At 48.7% G+C, this 15,565-nt stretch overlaps 6 protein-coding genes across 6 annotated transcripts in view; 2 read left to right on the top strand and 4 right to left on the bottom strand.

The window, feature by feature from the left end:
* Window positions 1-433: 433 nt before the first annotated feature.
* UA08_03478 (hypothetical protein) lies at window positions 434-1,332 on the top strand (the record flags this gene model as incomplete). The annotated part of the gene is made up of 2 exons (XM_020265783.1): window positions 434-785; window positions 938-1,332. 2 exons carry the CDS (start codon window positions 434-436, stop codon window positions 1,330-1,332), a joined length of 747 nt encoding a protein of 248 aa, XP_020121557.1.
* A 559-nt stretch (window positions 1,333-1,891) lies between these two features.
* On the bottom strand, window positions 1,892-2,821 carry UA08_03477 (hypothetical protein; the record flags this gene model as incomplete). Its single annotated transcript, XM_020265782.1, has 2 exons — window positions 1,892-2,396; window positions 2,484-2,821. The coding sequence occupies 2 exons, from the start codon at window positions 2,819-2,821 to the stop codon at window positions 1,892-1,894; spliced, it is 843 nt and encodes a 280-aa protein (XP_020121556.1).
* Window positions 2,822-2,943: 122 nt separating this feature from the next.
* On the bottom strand, window positions 2,944-7,513 carry UA08_03476 (hypothetical protein; the record flags this gene model as incomplete). Its single annotated transcript, XM_020265781.1, has 5 exons — window positions 2,944-3,464; window positions 3,982-5,114; window positions 5,171-5,826; window positions 6,202-7,172; window positions 7,213-7,513. The coding sequence occupies 5 exons, from the start codon at window positions 7,511-7,513 to the stop codon at window positions 2,944-2,946; spliced, it is 3,582 nt and encodes a 1,193-aa protein (XP_020121195.1).
* A 233-nt stretch (window positions 7,514-7,746) lies between these two features.
* UA08_03475 (hypothetical protein) lies at window positions 7,747-9,000 on the top strand (the record flags this gene model as incomplete). Its single annotated transcript, XM_020265780.1, has 2 exons — window positions 7,747-8,184; window positions 8,257-9,000. 2 exons carry the CDS (start codon window positions 7,747-7,749, stop codon window positions 8,998-9,000), a joined length of 1,182 nt encoding a protein of 393 aa, XP_020121194.1.
* A 117-nt stretch (window positions 9,001-9,117) lies between these two features.
* UA08_03474 (hypothetical protein) lies at window positions 9,118-14,436 on the bottom strand (the record flags this gene model as incomplete). Its single annotated transcript, XM_020265779.1, has 14 exons — window positions 9,118-9,297; window positions 9,357-9,401; window positions 9,468-10,211; window positions 10,269-10,520; window positions 10,579-11,140; window positions 11,202-11,279; window positions 11,345-12,017; window positions 12,082-12,129; window positions 12,183-12,307; window positions 12,367-12,465; window positions 12,518-12,640; window positions 12,700-13,603; window positions 13,666-13,765; window positions 13,915-14,436. 14 exons carry the CDS (start codon window positions 14,434-14,436, stop codon window positions 9,118-9,120), a joined length of 4,455 nt encoding a protein of 1,484 aa, XP_020121275.1.
* Window positions 14,437-14,927: 491 nt separating this feature from the next.
* Window positions 14,928-15,565, bottom strand: part of UA08_03473 (hypothetical protein) — a gene marked incomplete at both ends in the record, with an annotated part of 1,179 nt that continues 541 nt past the window's right edge. Inside the window, one exon of the mRNA XM_020265778.1 lies at window positions 14,928-15,531. Within this exon, the coding sequence (XP_020121274.1) occupies window positions 14,928-15,531 (604 nt within the window). The remainder of the gene's footprint in view (window positions 15,532-15,565) is intronic.

Below are 15,565 nucleotides of genomic sequence, written 5' to 3'. Positions count from 1 at the left end.
CAGAATAAGGTAAATTCTAGCGGCGAATCGGGTTGAGATGAGAGGGGGGTTGGGAGCAGAAAAAAAAACAAGACCACACTGTTTACTTGGCTGCGGAGTTGGTAGAGGGGCTGCTGTGTGTTAGTGAGTAGTTTGTAGGCCAGTCCAGTACTCAGAGGCACATCATGAGACAGACAAGATCTGGTTCATCCACAGCGATGGTCCTGATCAGTGCGGGAGGAAGTCGAAGTTAAGCCTTGCTGCCTTAAGGCCGCGTTGTGTACACAAACAAAACAAAGAAAATAAGATTAAGCGCGCCCTCCAAGGCGGTGAGCGGATCGGGTGGTGCCACTGCCACCAGATGACGTCCTGAGATGGGCTGCTGCTCATTCAAGAAGAGAATACAATATCATGACTGTGTACTTGCTAATAACCATGCTCTTGTGTTAGCAGAATGGCAACAATCAAAGGCCTGGACGCCCGCGATCGCCCCCCAGAAAAAGTCCGCGATGTCTTCAAAACATACCTGCACATCAAAGCGCCAGACATCGCTCTGGACGCAGACATAATTGACCTGGAGAAAGTGGACGTGGATTGCCTGCCTGCCGCCTTCGAGGCTTCAAGGTTTCTAGACAGTAAAAGCATGCGCCTGGCCTTTGATGAATTCATGGGCAAGGTTGATCCTAGTGCCAAGCCAGCAGGAGATCATGGCGGTGGGCTCATTGAGGACGTCCCCGTCTTTACACACAAGAAAGTATCTGGTAATGATATTGGAACCGGCCTACACAAAGAGAGAGTCTGCCAATGTATGTAACAGGTCTCCGTCTGGTTCCATCTCTGTTTCCACCGACAGTCCAGCACAAGCTTCTTGTGCTGATGCTCCGTCGGGACCTGTCAAGTCCAGAACATCTAACAAACCTACATCTACACTATAACATTAAATATGCTGATCATCTAGCTACCGAAAACAAAGCGAAAGGCGCTTCATTTTTCGAAGCAAACCCTACACACATTATCTTGCCAAAGGATCCGGACGTCAACAAGCCCATAGCTATCCAAGGCATGCTAGACAAGCAGCTTCGATGGATTAAATTAGACGACAAGCCACCTGCAACCCCGACGGACATATCTCATCTTCTCCGAGCTGCATTGCAATCAACAACAGTCAATATCTACTCTGCTGCCAACGACACTGTGGGCATGCACCGCGATGTCAGCGAGGAAAGCAATATTAGGCTCGTTAGTGTGAGCATGGGCTGCGATGCGCTTTTTATGATTGGCCATGATGGCGGCGAGGGCTGTGGTGTTATCCGATTGCGCTCCGGCGACGCGGTGTCTTATCTGGCCAGTTGAGATTTGCCTGGCATGGTGTTCCCAAGATTATACCTGACACTTGTCTGGCATGGTTAAGTGAGTGGCCTGGACCGAAGTACCCCTATTGGCAGGGGTGGATGGGGAGAAGAAGGGTAGATCTGAATGTTAGGTAGATGGATAGATGTCATCGTATAGATAGAATCAGAAATAATTGTATATATTTCGATAAGTAGGGGGTGTTCATCCTAATCACTTAAAGATTCTTGTCGCACTTGATGATTGAATATTAGAATAAACTTACTCTGTAGATATGACATAGCCACAGTATCTCAGATCTTCGGTCTCGGCTGGTTATTCTTATACAGCCACGCAGTCGACTACGCCATGGTCGAAATGCAAATAGACCATTCCCTGGCTATCACAACTTTGGACTCTTTCCCTTATCCCTGACGCTCTCACGAATCGCAACTAGGTCGGCCAGTAAGTCAGTTTTCCCAACTCCGAGTATGCATGTCCGTCTGGCATAATGACTGCTATTTTGGCGATGAGGTATACCTGTAATCAACGTCAGCGAATGCACCTGCCACTGCTGAGGAATTTAAGAACATATTAGAATATTGAATCCGGCGAGACTTTGCAGGCAACACTCCGCTTTGTCATCTCGTGCGCCGTTTCGCGTCTCCTCCAGCAACTGCCGTGGTGTTTTCCCATCCGCATTTTGTATGTTCATCAGATCGAGCCTACTGCTAGCTTCTTCCAAGACCTTCATCATCTCGTCTTGTGCTCTAATCTTAGCATCCAGCGATATACCAAGTCGTTCATCTTGAAGAGGAAAGACCCTTCCCTTTGCTGCCTGGTGAAGCGGTGTATCGCCGTTTGAATTCTGAATTTTCATGCTAGCGCCACAGCTAAGTAAAGCCCGAATGGCCGCGACTTGACGCAAGTTCAATGCCATTTGGTTGATTGGAGTATTTCCACGTATATCGACATCCTCGACGTTCGCACCCAGAGCCACGAGACGTTCGATTATTGCCGGGTCTATGGCTTCGCCATTTTGTGTGAAACCTAACAAATGTAATACATTGCTTCCATCTTGATTTCGACTGTTTGCATCTGTTGAGCACTCAAGCAAGATGTCTAAGATATCATAATATTGATAAGTACAATCTCTGAATTTTAAGACTGCGTACCATAGAGCATTGTCCCCTCTATAATCTCGGGAATTGACTGAGTTTGGATCGATGCTTAAAAGCAACTTGATGGTGTTGACCACGTGTGTTGGTACTTCATGGCGAGGAAGCACATAGCGGTGCTTCATACCATGAGCCCCTCGTGCAGCCCAGTGAAGTGGTAGACGGCCGTGGCTGTCACGGGATAAGACCATCTCCGTAATGGTGGCCTTGCCTTTATGGTGGTCAAATAGAGCCTGGATACCATCAACGTTCGCATGAAGACTTCCCAGATGAAGTAGAGTAACACCATGTACTCTCTCGTCGGCTCCAGAGGAAAAGATATGGATGTAGTCCATTATTTTTATATGCACATCCGCCCCTTCCGCAATGAGTCGTTTCACTAAATCATAGCTAGCCCTCGCAATAGCCAGGCTAAGAACTGTATCTGAAATGTATTCTTGATCGTGTGTAAACGTCACTACATCTCGAGCGGAAGCTCCTCGGCACGAGCCTTGTGGGAACGCAATTCAAGGTCATCATCTTCCTCATGGTAGTGCGGCATATGGGTCAGGGAAGATGCAGTCGAGATCAGTGGCGTTTGACGATCGCCATTTCTGGCGTGGAGGCTTGCTAGCCCTGGCTGAGTATCCAAAAGATACAGTGCGGTCTCGATCCGAGCATGGAGGCAGGCTACGTGAAGCAGGTGGAGTTGTCGTTTTTCAAGTGGTATCATTGGTATACTCCCAGTGTCGGTTAAATGATCATTGTAATGTTTAAAAAGCAGGTCAAGTGCTTCAGTACTACCAGACTCGGCAGCAACATAAAATGGATCCCAATAGTATACCTTAACATGGCCTTTGATCGCATTGACGCGCTTCCGCAGGTATTGAGTCAACTTAGCCAGATCATTGTGTCGCACAATGGTTTTTAAAAGACCGCCATAGGCTTCTTCATAAAGGACTGTACCGTCGTCATCCGTAACGCCGACGTCGTAAGCGTCTTGGTGAAGTTCGCGAAAATATTCATAGGTTGATATGGGTAGTGTCGCGCCGGATTATGCTGACATGGTGTATGCCGTTGATTTAGGAGGCCTGGTAGCTGTTTTAAAAAAGAAGAACCAGAATGTCAAGAGGAGAATTACCTGGCGAGGTAGGTAGTAAGTAGTAAGACATTAAATAATCGGCCAGTGGCTAGTTATCACACGTGTTTACAAGTATCTGTATTACACAACTAATATCTGTATCGTACTCGTAATGTAAAGCAATCGTATATTTCCATCTTCACTAGGTGCAACGTCGCGTATATATAGTATATATATTCTATAGTGTACATATCCTTTCACGAAAACATTTCTGTCCATTTAACTTTGATATTTTATGTGCAGACATATAAATAAAATAACTCCATCCTCCGTACAAAGCCGCAAAAACGCTGCATAATACTCGCCTCAAATATAGAAAGGAGAAAAGAACAAAATTTCATTAGTTCATCAGCCTTCAAGAGGGACCATACCGACTTGTGTGAGCCGGAACCGACGAGGACGGCGGGTTACTTGAAGTTAAGAGAGATTGTACAGAGTTCGGACTCCATGCAGTGGTATTTCCGTTGGCAAGTTGTTGAGGACCACCAGATCCATAGTGCTCAGTCTCAGCCTGAGAGCTGACCATGTCTTTCCCCGATCCGTTCATCAGACGCTGCCGTTTTGCCGGGTGGGTGCTGTATGTGGTCTGCTGGTGCGAAAGATCGTAAGGCGATGTTTGTTGTTGAGTGGGCATAGCAGCGGCACCGCCGCCAGCACTAGTAGTAGCAGCAGCAGAGGTTTGGGATACGTATCCAAATGCCGAGAATTCATTATTGATTTCTGAACTCGAAGTGTTCATGTTCGAGCGGGTGGCGGTAGATTCTGTAGCGGGCTCATCGGTGCCGCCTCTGTAAGAGCCCACGCCGACTCGTCCCATACTCTTGTCGTGCATGACAACACGCTTCCATTTTGCAACTATATTGTCGTAATCCCATCGCGAAGACCCAGCGTTAGCAGTACTGCTATCCAGCGCGTCTAGCTCGCGGGCTGCATCACGTGACAGAGGCAGCATATCTGGGGGGAAAAGCGCAAACTCTCGCGGCCATTGGCACGAGCCCAGTCTTTCAACTTGTGCCCGGAGCTGGTTCGCTTCCTGTTGCACCCTGGTAAGTTGCCCTTCGAGGTCCTTGCGTTTTTCTGATTCGCGCACAAAGGCTCTAGTAAGCTCCAATTGCCAAGCGTCTTTCTTGACGTCTGCGGGTAACACCATCCAATTTTGGTAGGCTAGATCGAGGTGCCGCGAGCTAATCTCGTCGTGTTGCTGAGCTGTCCGATTGATTACGCTCGGGTCATTCACTTGATTATTCTTACTGCGACCACCTGAATTGCCTGTGTCGGCTGCCGCTAACTGCCCGTTGCGCCATTGTTCAATGTGCGCTCGAAGGGCATGGCGGACGACTTCCACTTGGCTCACGCCAGGGGGTTCCATCGGAAACGATGTGGGAGTTGCAAAGGGATGGGTTGCAAATAGCGCTGGAGGAGGGGGGAGTAGCTTGAGAACTAGGGCGGGATACGACTCGGATTGGACATCGAAATCGAAGGGAGACAGACGGGCTCGGCTTATTGTTCTGAATATGTAACTTAGTATTAGCCGTTCAGAGAGGATATATATAAATAAACTCACGTTGCGGCTCTTATGTTGTCCAAGACTTCCTGCAGGGCCAGCTCCAAAGCTCTGACGGTATCTGCATCCTTGGCTTTTGAATTTCGGGTATAATCCAACGAACTAGTAGCCACTGTCTGCGGTTGAGGCATGGGAGTGCGCGAGGAATTGACTACATCCTGCGTGGTGCTCTCAGGCAGGTCGTTTATTACGCCGGTTGCATGCCATGATGGCGTGTTGAAGAGGAACCGGGGCGTGTCGCGCAGGCGCGCGGCAGGATCATGAGCGCCGCCATCCGGTGAGTCGTTGTGACCTTTGCGAACGCCTACGTCGGGGCTCTCGTGCTTGTTTGAGGTGCGAGCCTGTCGCCGGGTAATACTACTGCGGATGCGACGAATCTCATCGACATCGTGGATGCCATCGGGCTTCTTCTTGAAGAGGTACTGGTCGAGATGCCGCCCAAGCGAGGAGGATGTGAAAGCTTGGTGACAGTATTGGCATTCCTTGTCCTTCACTGCAGAGCCCTTGGCTGCGCCTGAATGTCCAGCGTCATCTCCGCCGGCCGAGTCAGCGGGGCTTCGCACTTGCTCCTCAGCGTCGACCATCTCGTTCGTGATCTTCTCAGTTAAGAGACTCGAGTGAGCGGGATTGACGGAACAACCGGGGGGAGAGGGAGGCTGGTAGCAAGTCGTCGACTAAGCTGGCGCGGATTCGATATGCTGCTGCGCTACTGCATAGCCAAGACAGCCGAGATTAACAAAGACTAGCTCGAAGATCAAAGTCGGCTTGCGCAATTTAGAACAGGGTCGAGCACGCTTGAGGCTTGGAGTGCAAAATGGCTTCGTCTCGGAGTCCCTCGTGCCTGGGCCTCACGTGACTGCGCGCATTGCCGATGCTATTTCGTCGTCGGCTTTTTTTTCCTATCTCAATCCTTTATTATACGACTCTTGCTCAGACATATACCCCTTCTACACAATCCTTGATTTCTAATAGCTCCTAGGGAGGTGCAGCACCTGCTCGCTTATATAATTAAGAATGAGCTCGCGGCTCACCGGCGCAATGCGTGGAATAAAGCACTCCCTGAACCACCGCTCCACGTCGAATTCAACAGCATAGCCCATGCCGCCGTGAGTCATAACAGCTCGCTCACACGCTGAGTACGCGGCCTCTGCGGCTAGGTACTTGGCGCTATTGCAAGCAATTCCGACGGTTTTGAATGAGATTGAGCTGTCAGTCTTAGAAGCATCGAACATGCGTGCTGCATGGTAAGTAGCAAGTTTGGCCGCCTCAAGTCTCATATAGACATCAGCCAGAGGATGTGCAATTCCTTGGTTTGTGCCTATAGGGCGTCCAAAGACACTGCGCTCGTTGGCGTATCGCGAGGCCTTGTCTAGGGCAGCATATCCCAGACCAAGAGCTTCTCCTGCTAGCAGACAGCGCTCGGCATTCATACCATGAAGAATTATTCTGAATCCATCGCCCTCCTTACCCACCAAAGTATCCGCGAAGATCTCGTAGTTATCGAAGAAGACCTCATTAGCGTCAACTGCACGAGCTCCCATTTTCTTGATCTTCTTGAGTTCTAGACCCGGGTTTTCCCGGTCCAGGTTTATAGCAAACATTGACAAGCCATCATTCGGTTTCTGAACTTCCTCGAGGGGAGTCGTACGTGCGAGCAGGATCATTAGGGAAGCGGCCTGGGCACATGTAATCCAGATTTTCTGGCCAGACACGAGGTATGCATTGTCGGTTCTTGTTGCCATGGTCTTGAGTCTCAACGTGTCGAGGCCTGTGTTGGGCTCCGTAACGCCAAAGCATGTCCGCCAGGTGCCATTGATGATGTTGGGTATTACTTTCTCTACCTGCTCCTTCGTCCCGAATTTCGCCAGTGGCTGTGTTGCGTAGATGTTGGCGTGAATTGACTGTGCTCCTGCCATGCCTGCGCCAGATTGGGTGATAGTCTGCATCATCACTGTAGCCTCGGAGATTCCTTGAGGACTCAGCTTGGGCCTGAAATATCTATCTGTGTATGTATATATGTCTCTACCAGTGAGGAACCCTACCTAATCCCGACCCGCCGAGCTCCTCGGGCAGGGCGATACCCAACCAGCCGTCCTTTGCAAGAGCTGCATGGAATTCCTTGGGATCTTTCTCCTGCTGGTCGCATTCCTGCCAGTAGGACGAGGGGAAATGAGAGCAGATTTGCGAGACCGCTTTACGAACCATCAGCTGCTCTTCCGTGAATCCAGTCAAGTCCATTAACTGTCGATGGCGTTTCGATGTCGAAAAGAACCGTGAATGGTGCTTCGCTGACCCTACATGGTGCCAGGGAGCGGATGCCACTTTCGCCAGAATCCGCTTCATTTTGATATTGGAAGTCAGCTCTATTGAACGCAGGTTATACAAATGAAGAGGTATGCAGCCGATTTAAGCCTGGAGGCTCTCGGGCTTCCCCACTGCTTCCCGCGGAACCATACAGCCTAAATCCGGGCCGAGCAGGATCCATGGATATAGTATAGTTAATGAAACAGAATGCTGGTCTTGACTATTATATCCACAACCACAACATTGTTGCACCTTGCTCGTGCAGGCTAACCATGGCGACTATTCGAACGTTCTCCCTGTCTCTCACTTGGCATTCGGTAATCTCCCGAAGGACAATGGCGACATCTTCCACGAACCCGCAACCGCTCAAAGGCATCACAGTAGTCAGTCTTGAACAAGCCGTGGCTGCGCCATTCTGTACTCGACAACTGGCAGATCAGGGAGCAAGAGTGATAAAAGTTGAGCGTGCCGGCGTAGGCGACTTCGCCCGCGGTTATGATACTCGAGTGAACGGGCTTGCGTCACATTTCGTCTGGATTAACCGATCGAAAGAGTCCCTAGCTCTAGACCTGAAGAACCCCAAAGACCACGATGTCCTGTTGCGCCTACTCAGCCGGGCAGATGTCCTGGTGCAAAACCTAGCCCCGGGTGCAAGTGCCCGCCTGGGTCTATCGCATGAAGCACTCAAAGGGAAACACCCGTCGCTTATCGTCTGCAACATTTCCGGATATGGAGAGGATGGACCATACCGCGACAAGAAAGCATACGACTTACTCATCTAGAGCGAGGCAGGCTTGGTGTCGGTGACCGGTAGTAAGGAGGAACCGGCCAAAGTCGGCATATCGATCGCTGACATCTCGGCTGGCATGTATGCATACACCAACATTTTAACTGCCCTAATGCAGCGCGCCAAGGATGGCATAGGCCGGAAAATTGACATCTCGATGCTAGAATCAATGGTGGAATGGATGGGATTCCCCTTATATTACACATATGACAAAGCACCGCCTCCAGCGCGCGCCGGCGCATCACACGCTGCAATTTATCCTTACGGACTCTTCGAGACCGGTGATGGACGACAGGTGATGTTAGGCATGCAGAACGAGCGCGAATGGAAGATTTTCTGCGAGAAGGTGCTGCACAAAACGGAACTTGTAACGGATTTCAGGTTCGTGAGTAATACGCTGCGCACACAAAATCGGAACGACCTAAAGAATATCATCTGCGAATCATTCTCCACCGTCGGTGCTGAGGAGGTCATTGCATTGCTGGAAGAGGCGCAGATTGCTAATGCTAAAGTCAATACGATGCATTATGTATGGGAGCACCCGCAATTGAAGGCGCGCGAGAGATGGACTCAGATCCAGACCCCGGCCGGTGATGTGCCTGCTTTGTTACCACCTGGGTTTTCGGCTGAGCAGGATGCGAGTTGGCTGAGGCCGGTTCCTCGCGTTGGTGAACATAACGATTCTATTCTTAAAGAATTGGGAGTCACAGAGACGATTCAAAAAAGAAGATTAGATTAGATGCCAGGCTTGGATGCATACCCAAAAAGAGAGATATATATGTAATGAAGAGTCCCCACGGACCTTATACGAGTTTGAATGATCTGAACAAAACCGAAAATTAACACTACAAGCCTTTCATGGCAGATTTGACGAAGACGACGATTCTGGTCGAGTCTTCTCATGCAACTGATTGCCTTTGGCCTTTGCTTTCCGCACACTGAGAGCTTTCTTAATTTCCTGAACGCCGTGAAGGTATAGCCATGATAGGAAGAATATGACGGAAAAATTGAATACAATATAGCCCCAGAAAATGCCCTGCGAATGTTCATTAGCTGCTAGTGCGTCAAACACAGGAAAGGGTAGAACAAACTCACAAAATCACGCCATTTATTCGAGTAAAACACGTTGAAACTGGCGGCCTATTTATCATTATGTCAGTTGGACAGCTTCCACGAGTGACAGATTTCTAAGCGGGTTAAGCTTACAAACTGATCACCAGTGGAATATGCGCAAAATGCACACATCCCGTTACCCACGTCTTCCACATAACCTCCTGCTTGTGCTGTATAAGCGCCGGCATAACTCTGACAAGTCATTCCAGAGGGCGGCGTAAACCTCGCTTCCTCGCGTGCTACGCATCGAACTGGTTGTCCATGCACTAGAACACCCAGAAGTGCCTCCAGCAAATAGTGAAATGGGGTAAGCCAGTACATCCACGCCCTCCAAAAGCTTGGAAGGCCGAAGTAAGGAACCACCACACCGCAGAAGGAGACAACGAAGGTGAAGAAAGCCGGCACGATGAGCGAGGCAAACAATTCGTTTGGAGACAAAGCTGCGATAAATTGGCCGAACGAGACATAGTACAGTTCAAACAGGAGAATCATAATGTAGGTAAACCCGCTCGTGAAGGAATCGCGAGGGTATCCAATACCCCAGTACCAGCAGTTGAAGTAGATGGATCCTGCCACTAGTGAATAAGGTATCTCTGGCAGGATTGCGCTCACCACAAAGGCTGGCCAGGAGTAGATTTTTGCTTTGGCCTCGCGGGATTCGTACAGATTCCGAAAATGCAGATATCGGGGTTGTAGCTGTTGAATGAGCGGGGGCGAGATGGTTAAGGTCATGAAGACAGAGAAAAGTCTCGACTGCATGTCAATGTAACTTTGCCCGACCTTCCAGAATGTGAATGTGTTGAAGAGGCCAGTAAATATATGCAGCATGAATTTCCCCTTTAATGATTTGGTCAGCAAACGGTCGGTCTCGCATTTTTACCAGGATAGGCATACAATGATATATTCAGGCGACCTCCAATATGCAACAAAGGAACGCTTGGTAGTTGCTGATATCTGCGTCCAAACGGGCATAGCATATTCCCTATCATCTGTGGCTTCTTGACCGGCTGTCTCATCACGTCTGGAGCGAACGATTTCTTCAATCTCTCTTGTGCGAGCTTTACATTCCTCGGAGTTTGCCCAGACGTCACCCCAGTCCTTACCTTTATAATTTGGATCTCCGGCTCCAATGACCTCTAGCATGTACTATCAACAGGATGTGAGTAAAACAGATCATGCGTGAGGATATTTTCAGATTACGTACCTCTGCAGGATTTGCATCCTTGGGACATGGTTTCCCACCGTTGCGCTCCAAATAATCAATCAGAGCACGAGAATCCGAACCCAATTCACCATCGTAAACCACACAGCCTCCACTCTTTAGCAACAAGAGATCATCAAACTGCTCAAAGAGCACTGCCGATGGCTGATGTATCGTACACAACACAGCCTGGCCCGCATCAGCAAGACGGCGAAGAAACCGCACAATATTGTACGCTGCAAGGGAGTCCAGGCCAGATGTTGGCTCGTCGAGGAAAAGAAGTAATTCCGGTTTACTTGCGAGCTCAACTCCGATGGTGAGACGTTTGCGTTGTTCCTGGTTTAGACCTGACCCCCCAGCGCCGACAGTTGCGCCCGCGATGGGTCGCATTTCTAGTAAGTCGATTATTTTCTCGCAGTAGTCGTATTTCTCTTGTAGGGGGACTTCACGTGGCTGGCGTAGTTTTGCGGAGAATCTTAAAGATTCGCGGACTGTTGCAGTGGACTCGTGAACGTCCATTTGCTCTGCAAATCCTGTTGCTCGCTGGAAGCTTTTGGGTAATGATCTTTGAAGGTGTGAGATTATGTTTGTTCCCGCGAAGAAGAAACCATTGAAAATATACATACCGGCCGTTAATAAAGAAATCTCCCTGTACAATTCCGACGTTCACCCTTTGCGCTAATACGTTGAGGAGAGTAGTTTTACTTTGAGAATGCCGATTAGCTGCTTCTATTTCTACAAAGATCGAAGAAAAGAATCAGATACTTACCCAGCGCCAGATGCGCCCATCATGGCAGTCAGACGGCCAGGCTTAACATAACCCTGAACATCACTCAGAAGCCGTTTTCGCCCACCTTTCGTTTGGATATCGTAGTTTACATGCTGCCAGGTGAATATTGCAGTGTTTTTTGCAATACCTTCAACGCTTTTCTCATCATCAGCAGATCCATCGTTAGTATCATTGTTGACGCTACCATCCTGGATTCTGTCTGTAGCTTCCTCATCTCCGGCTGTTGTCTTGTTTTTGATAGCATCATCAATACTCTTGGGTACTTGACCTCGTTTGAATATAGTCACAGAGCTCCCGCCTTTATTTGGCTTCTGCAACTCCATTCCGATCATTGTCAAGACGACAAAGAATATGAGCCAGGCAATGATGATTCCGAAGTTTCTCCATAAATGGCTTCTGGAATATGTGTAAGCTGCTTCAATATAGTCGCTGCCCCTTACAACTGTTTGGTCGGGCTGGCTTCCTTGAATAGAGCAGCTTTGATGCTGTGGAGTGGCATCCGGCCCTCCAGGAACTAGGGAAGGCGAGATACATTGGATATTGAGGTTGTAGAATTCGTTACTCATCAAGGCTTCAAAGGCATACTGTACGGGGTTAATCCATATAAGCCATTTGAGCCACGGGTGCATCTTCCAGGGTGGAATCAAATATCCTATCGCCAGCAAGATGGTTAGTTATAGGTCCTCTTTGTATGACTAGTAGAATGATTGACGAACCAGTATACACAATTAAAGCCTGCAAAGCAACACCGGTGATTCGAGTAGCTGGGAATTTATTAACTCTGTGCGTAAATCAATACTTTGGAGTAGAAACTCACCAACGTCCAGAGAGGAGCAAAGAGCGCCTATACTTCGGAAGAAAGAGTAGATAGTCAATGTTAGAACAAACAGGATCAAAAGGTTTATGAAAAACTGAGACGGTGTCCGTGAGAGATTAGACATACTATAAACATGCCTCAGTTAGTTCATGAGTATCCACATTTGACTGGGAGGGAGACAGACAAGTATACAATAAGGTCAAAGACGGTAACCTGGACTGCAATCAGTGGCATGTCGACAACCACTTGAGCTAGAGCATATGCCGACGGTCGGTAGAATGAGCTGGGTATGATGAGCGAAATGTTTCTTTTCTCTTTCCCCGAATTCAACTTACAAAGCTTTATGTTTTAGCAGAATTGGCCGACTGGAGAATGTTGCAGTGAGTTCAGCCAAAGCGAGGAGGGCGTTGAAAAGGAGGATATAGAACATGACGCCTCCACGAGGAAATACGCCAGCGCTGGGTTCAAAGAAGAATTAGTTCGAAACGCCAAAGAAAACCGGCTATGCGAGACATACCTATTTGGCTGAAGATTGTAAAACAGACTTCCCACAATTAAGGCCTGAAATACAATCATACACCATTTCCCGTACAACGACTGCTTATCACCTATCATGACAAGGAATTGCCGCTTGGTAAGGGCTAGTACTTGTTTATGGAATGGAAGAGTGAAGTTTCTTCGCTTGATCTTGTCACGAATAGCTTCGCGTTCCTTTTCTTGTTTTGCTAGCTCCTGCTCAAAGTCATCAATATCTTTAAGCGCAGCCTGATGTAGGTCACTCTTGAGATAGATACTCTCAAACTCCTCTGCCGTACGCGGAATCCGATCTTCCCACCCAGCTTTGACACGGCGAGCATGTGGATCGCTAACAGAGGTTAGAAAATCCGGCGTCGTCCATCGCGGAGGACACTCAAACCCCATGTTCTCAAAATATTCTCTCGCCATGTCTATTGGACCATAATACGCACATCGGCCTTCCTCAATCAGCACGACTTTGTTGAAGAGACGATACAAGCTTTCGGCCGCTTGATATAGAGCAACCAAAGTCGAGACTTGGGCCATGTTCGTAAGACTGCGTAGACTCTGGACATACTCCAGTGCGGTACTAGCGTCAAGTCCCTTGGTAGAGTTATCCCAGCATTGGGTAGATGCCTTTGTGATCATAGCTTCGGCAATGGATACTCGTTTCTTTTCTCCGCCGGAGATACCGTGGATGAGTTCATTGCCCACTTTCGTATCCATAGTGTGCTCTATCCAGAAGAGCTTTGTGATGGCATTGAGAAAGGTCTTTTGGTAATCCGTTCGCGATTCGCCTGGATTACGGGATTCTTTGCCAGGAGTTCGAGTCTGGAGGGCAAAGGACAGTGTTTGCTTTACGGTGAGGGTTGCGTAATGCAAATCCTCCTCGGGGTTATATGATACTGTATATATAAGTGAGAATCCGCCACTAGACAGTATATTATCAGAACCGAAATATACTGACCCTCTGAACGGTAATTCTTGGCCATGGTGGTTGGGTCTGCTCCTCCATATGAGACGTCTCCCTCAATTGCTTCATAACCAGCTCTCTGATTACCAATTACCTTTAGAAAGGTTGAACAGCCCGAGCCGGGTCTACCAAGGACCAGGAGTAGTTCGCCAGGCCGTACACAGCCCTAGACAAAAAAAAATTCCCCCCGGTCAGAGAACAGCGACAAGAGCCAAAAGGGGAGAGGAATTGGAATAGCTTTACAGTAAAATCATGCAAAATCGTCTTTACAGGAACATTCTTCCCAGCTCCCTTTCTACCGCGGCTAAGGAAGCCCTTGACCAGCCTAGGCAGCGCAAGAAAGATATCGCCAACTGTAGGTTGCAAAGCAGCGCCCAACCCAGCACCTTTCACATTCAAATTCTTCCAGACAACGCCGGAATGTCTTGATTGCTCTTCTGCCGACTGCTCCTTCCTTTCACGGCCAAACATGCGCGACATTAGACGCTCGATTTCTGCCCATTCTTCACTTTCCTCTCCCCCGCCAACGTTCGAGTTGCTGGTGAGTTTTCGCGATAGCATTTGACACAAGTCATTGTTGCCGTCATCTTCGGCGGATTGCGGGCATGAAATATTCTCTTCTCTTTGCCCTTTTCCTTTTTGCCCATGAGACGAGCCGCTTTGAATGCGAATGGGCGAATATGTGGCTTCTTCGCCATTGTCGCTTGGGCTTGAACGGGCCGACGTCGAGTGGTCAGGTACTTCCGCATCGGGAAATGTCGCCATGCTGAATGACGGCCGCCTACGAATGCATCAAGTCGGGGGTAGAGTATGTACGCAACATCTAGTTAGTTAGTATTCACAAAGTCCAATTGATCAAGATGAGGGAGTATAAATTGAAGAAGAGAAAAACGATCTGCCAGAGGACGTCAGAGCTGGAGCGAACCCTAAGTAAGTAATCGGCATAGTGACGTAATAGACGAGTCCTTTGCATAACGAACGCAAGACTTGCCGGAAAAAGGACGAAAAAAAAGAGAAAAGAGGAAAAAAAAAAAAAAAAAGAAAAAAAAAAAGGACGAAATAAAACGCAATAGAATATCATGGTTACGTGTGAAAAAGGAAAATTCGTTGGTTGCTCGATCTGCACGTAGTCCTGCTGTTGGCTGGTATCCAAACAATGTAATGTCTATCAACTCCCCCGATCCGGTTTAAATCAATGCTTGCTTCATTAAGTAGTATATATATGGGGCAATCTCTGTAAGATATTAGCTCTCCGTCTAGACGAGTTCGGTAAACCTCGTCGCCGGGTTGATTAACAGTCCGTCTAAGTCGCGTATATTGTACGCTCCGCCCTCATCATCGCGTACAGGCACTGGCTCCGGCATATTGGCCAGGCGACTGGTAAAGCCACGCGATAACAGCAGTCCCATCACTCGCGCCGACTTGACGATCTCGACAATCTCACTACTCAGTCCTCCAGCCTCGGCACGGAGCGTGCTCCAAAATACGTCTTCCAAGACCCCGTAATCGGCAAATCTCGTCCAGCCATTCCTCAGATGAACTGTGCTTATCAATTGTTGGATGGAGTATAGGTTCAGCCCAAAGCACGTGATTTCCGACTCTGCCCAGTCAACCACGCCCACTAGATGGCAGGAATCTTCGTTCACCATGATATTGCAAATCCCAAAGTCTCTGTGGAGCAGCACCATTGGGAGAGAGAAGATGGCCGGCAGTGAGTCGAGGGACTGCTGGATTAAGGGATGAAAGCGGTCCGGGAGAGAGACAAGCAATAGCCCTAATTCTTTCTCATACTGGCGGCGCAGACCATCGCGGTATTCTCGGCTGACAGTCTGGGGAGAGTTCCACGAGCGGGCAAAGAACCTGTGCAATCCGACAATCAGCATGTAATGGAGGG

This window comes from Talaromyces atroroseus (assembly GCF_001907595.1).
Source record: "Talaromyces atroroseus strain IBT 11181 chromosome Unknown scaffold_3, whole genome shotgun sequence".
NCBI lineage: Eukaryota > Fungi > Ascomycota > Eurotiomycetes > Eurotiales > Trichocomaceae > Talaromyces > Talaromyces atroroseus.
Note: the sequence above shows the minus strand (reverse complement) of the source record. Positions and strands in the feature narration are given on the sequence as shown.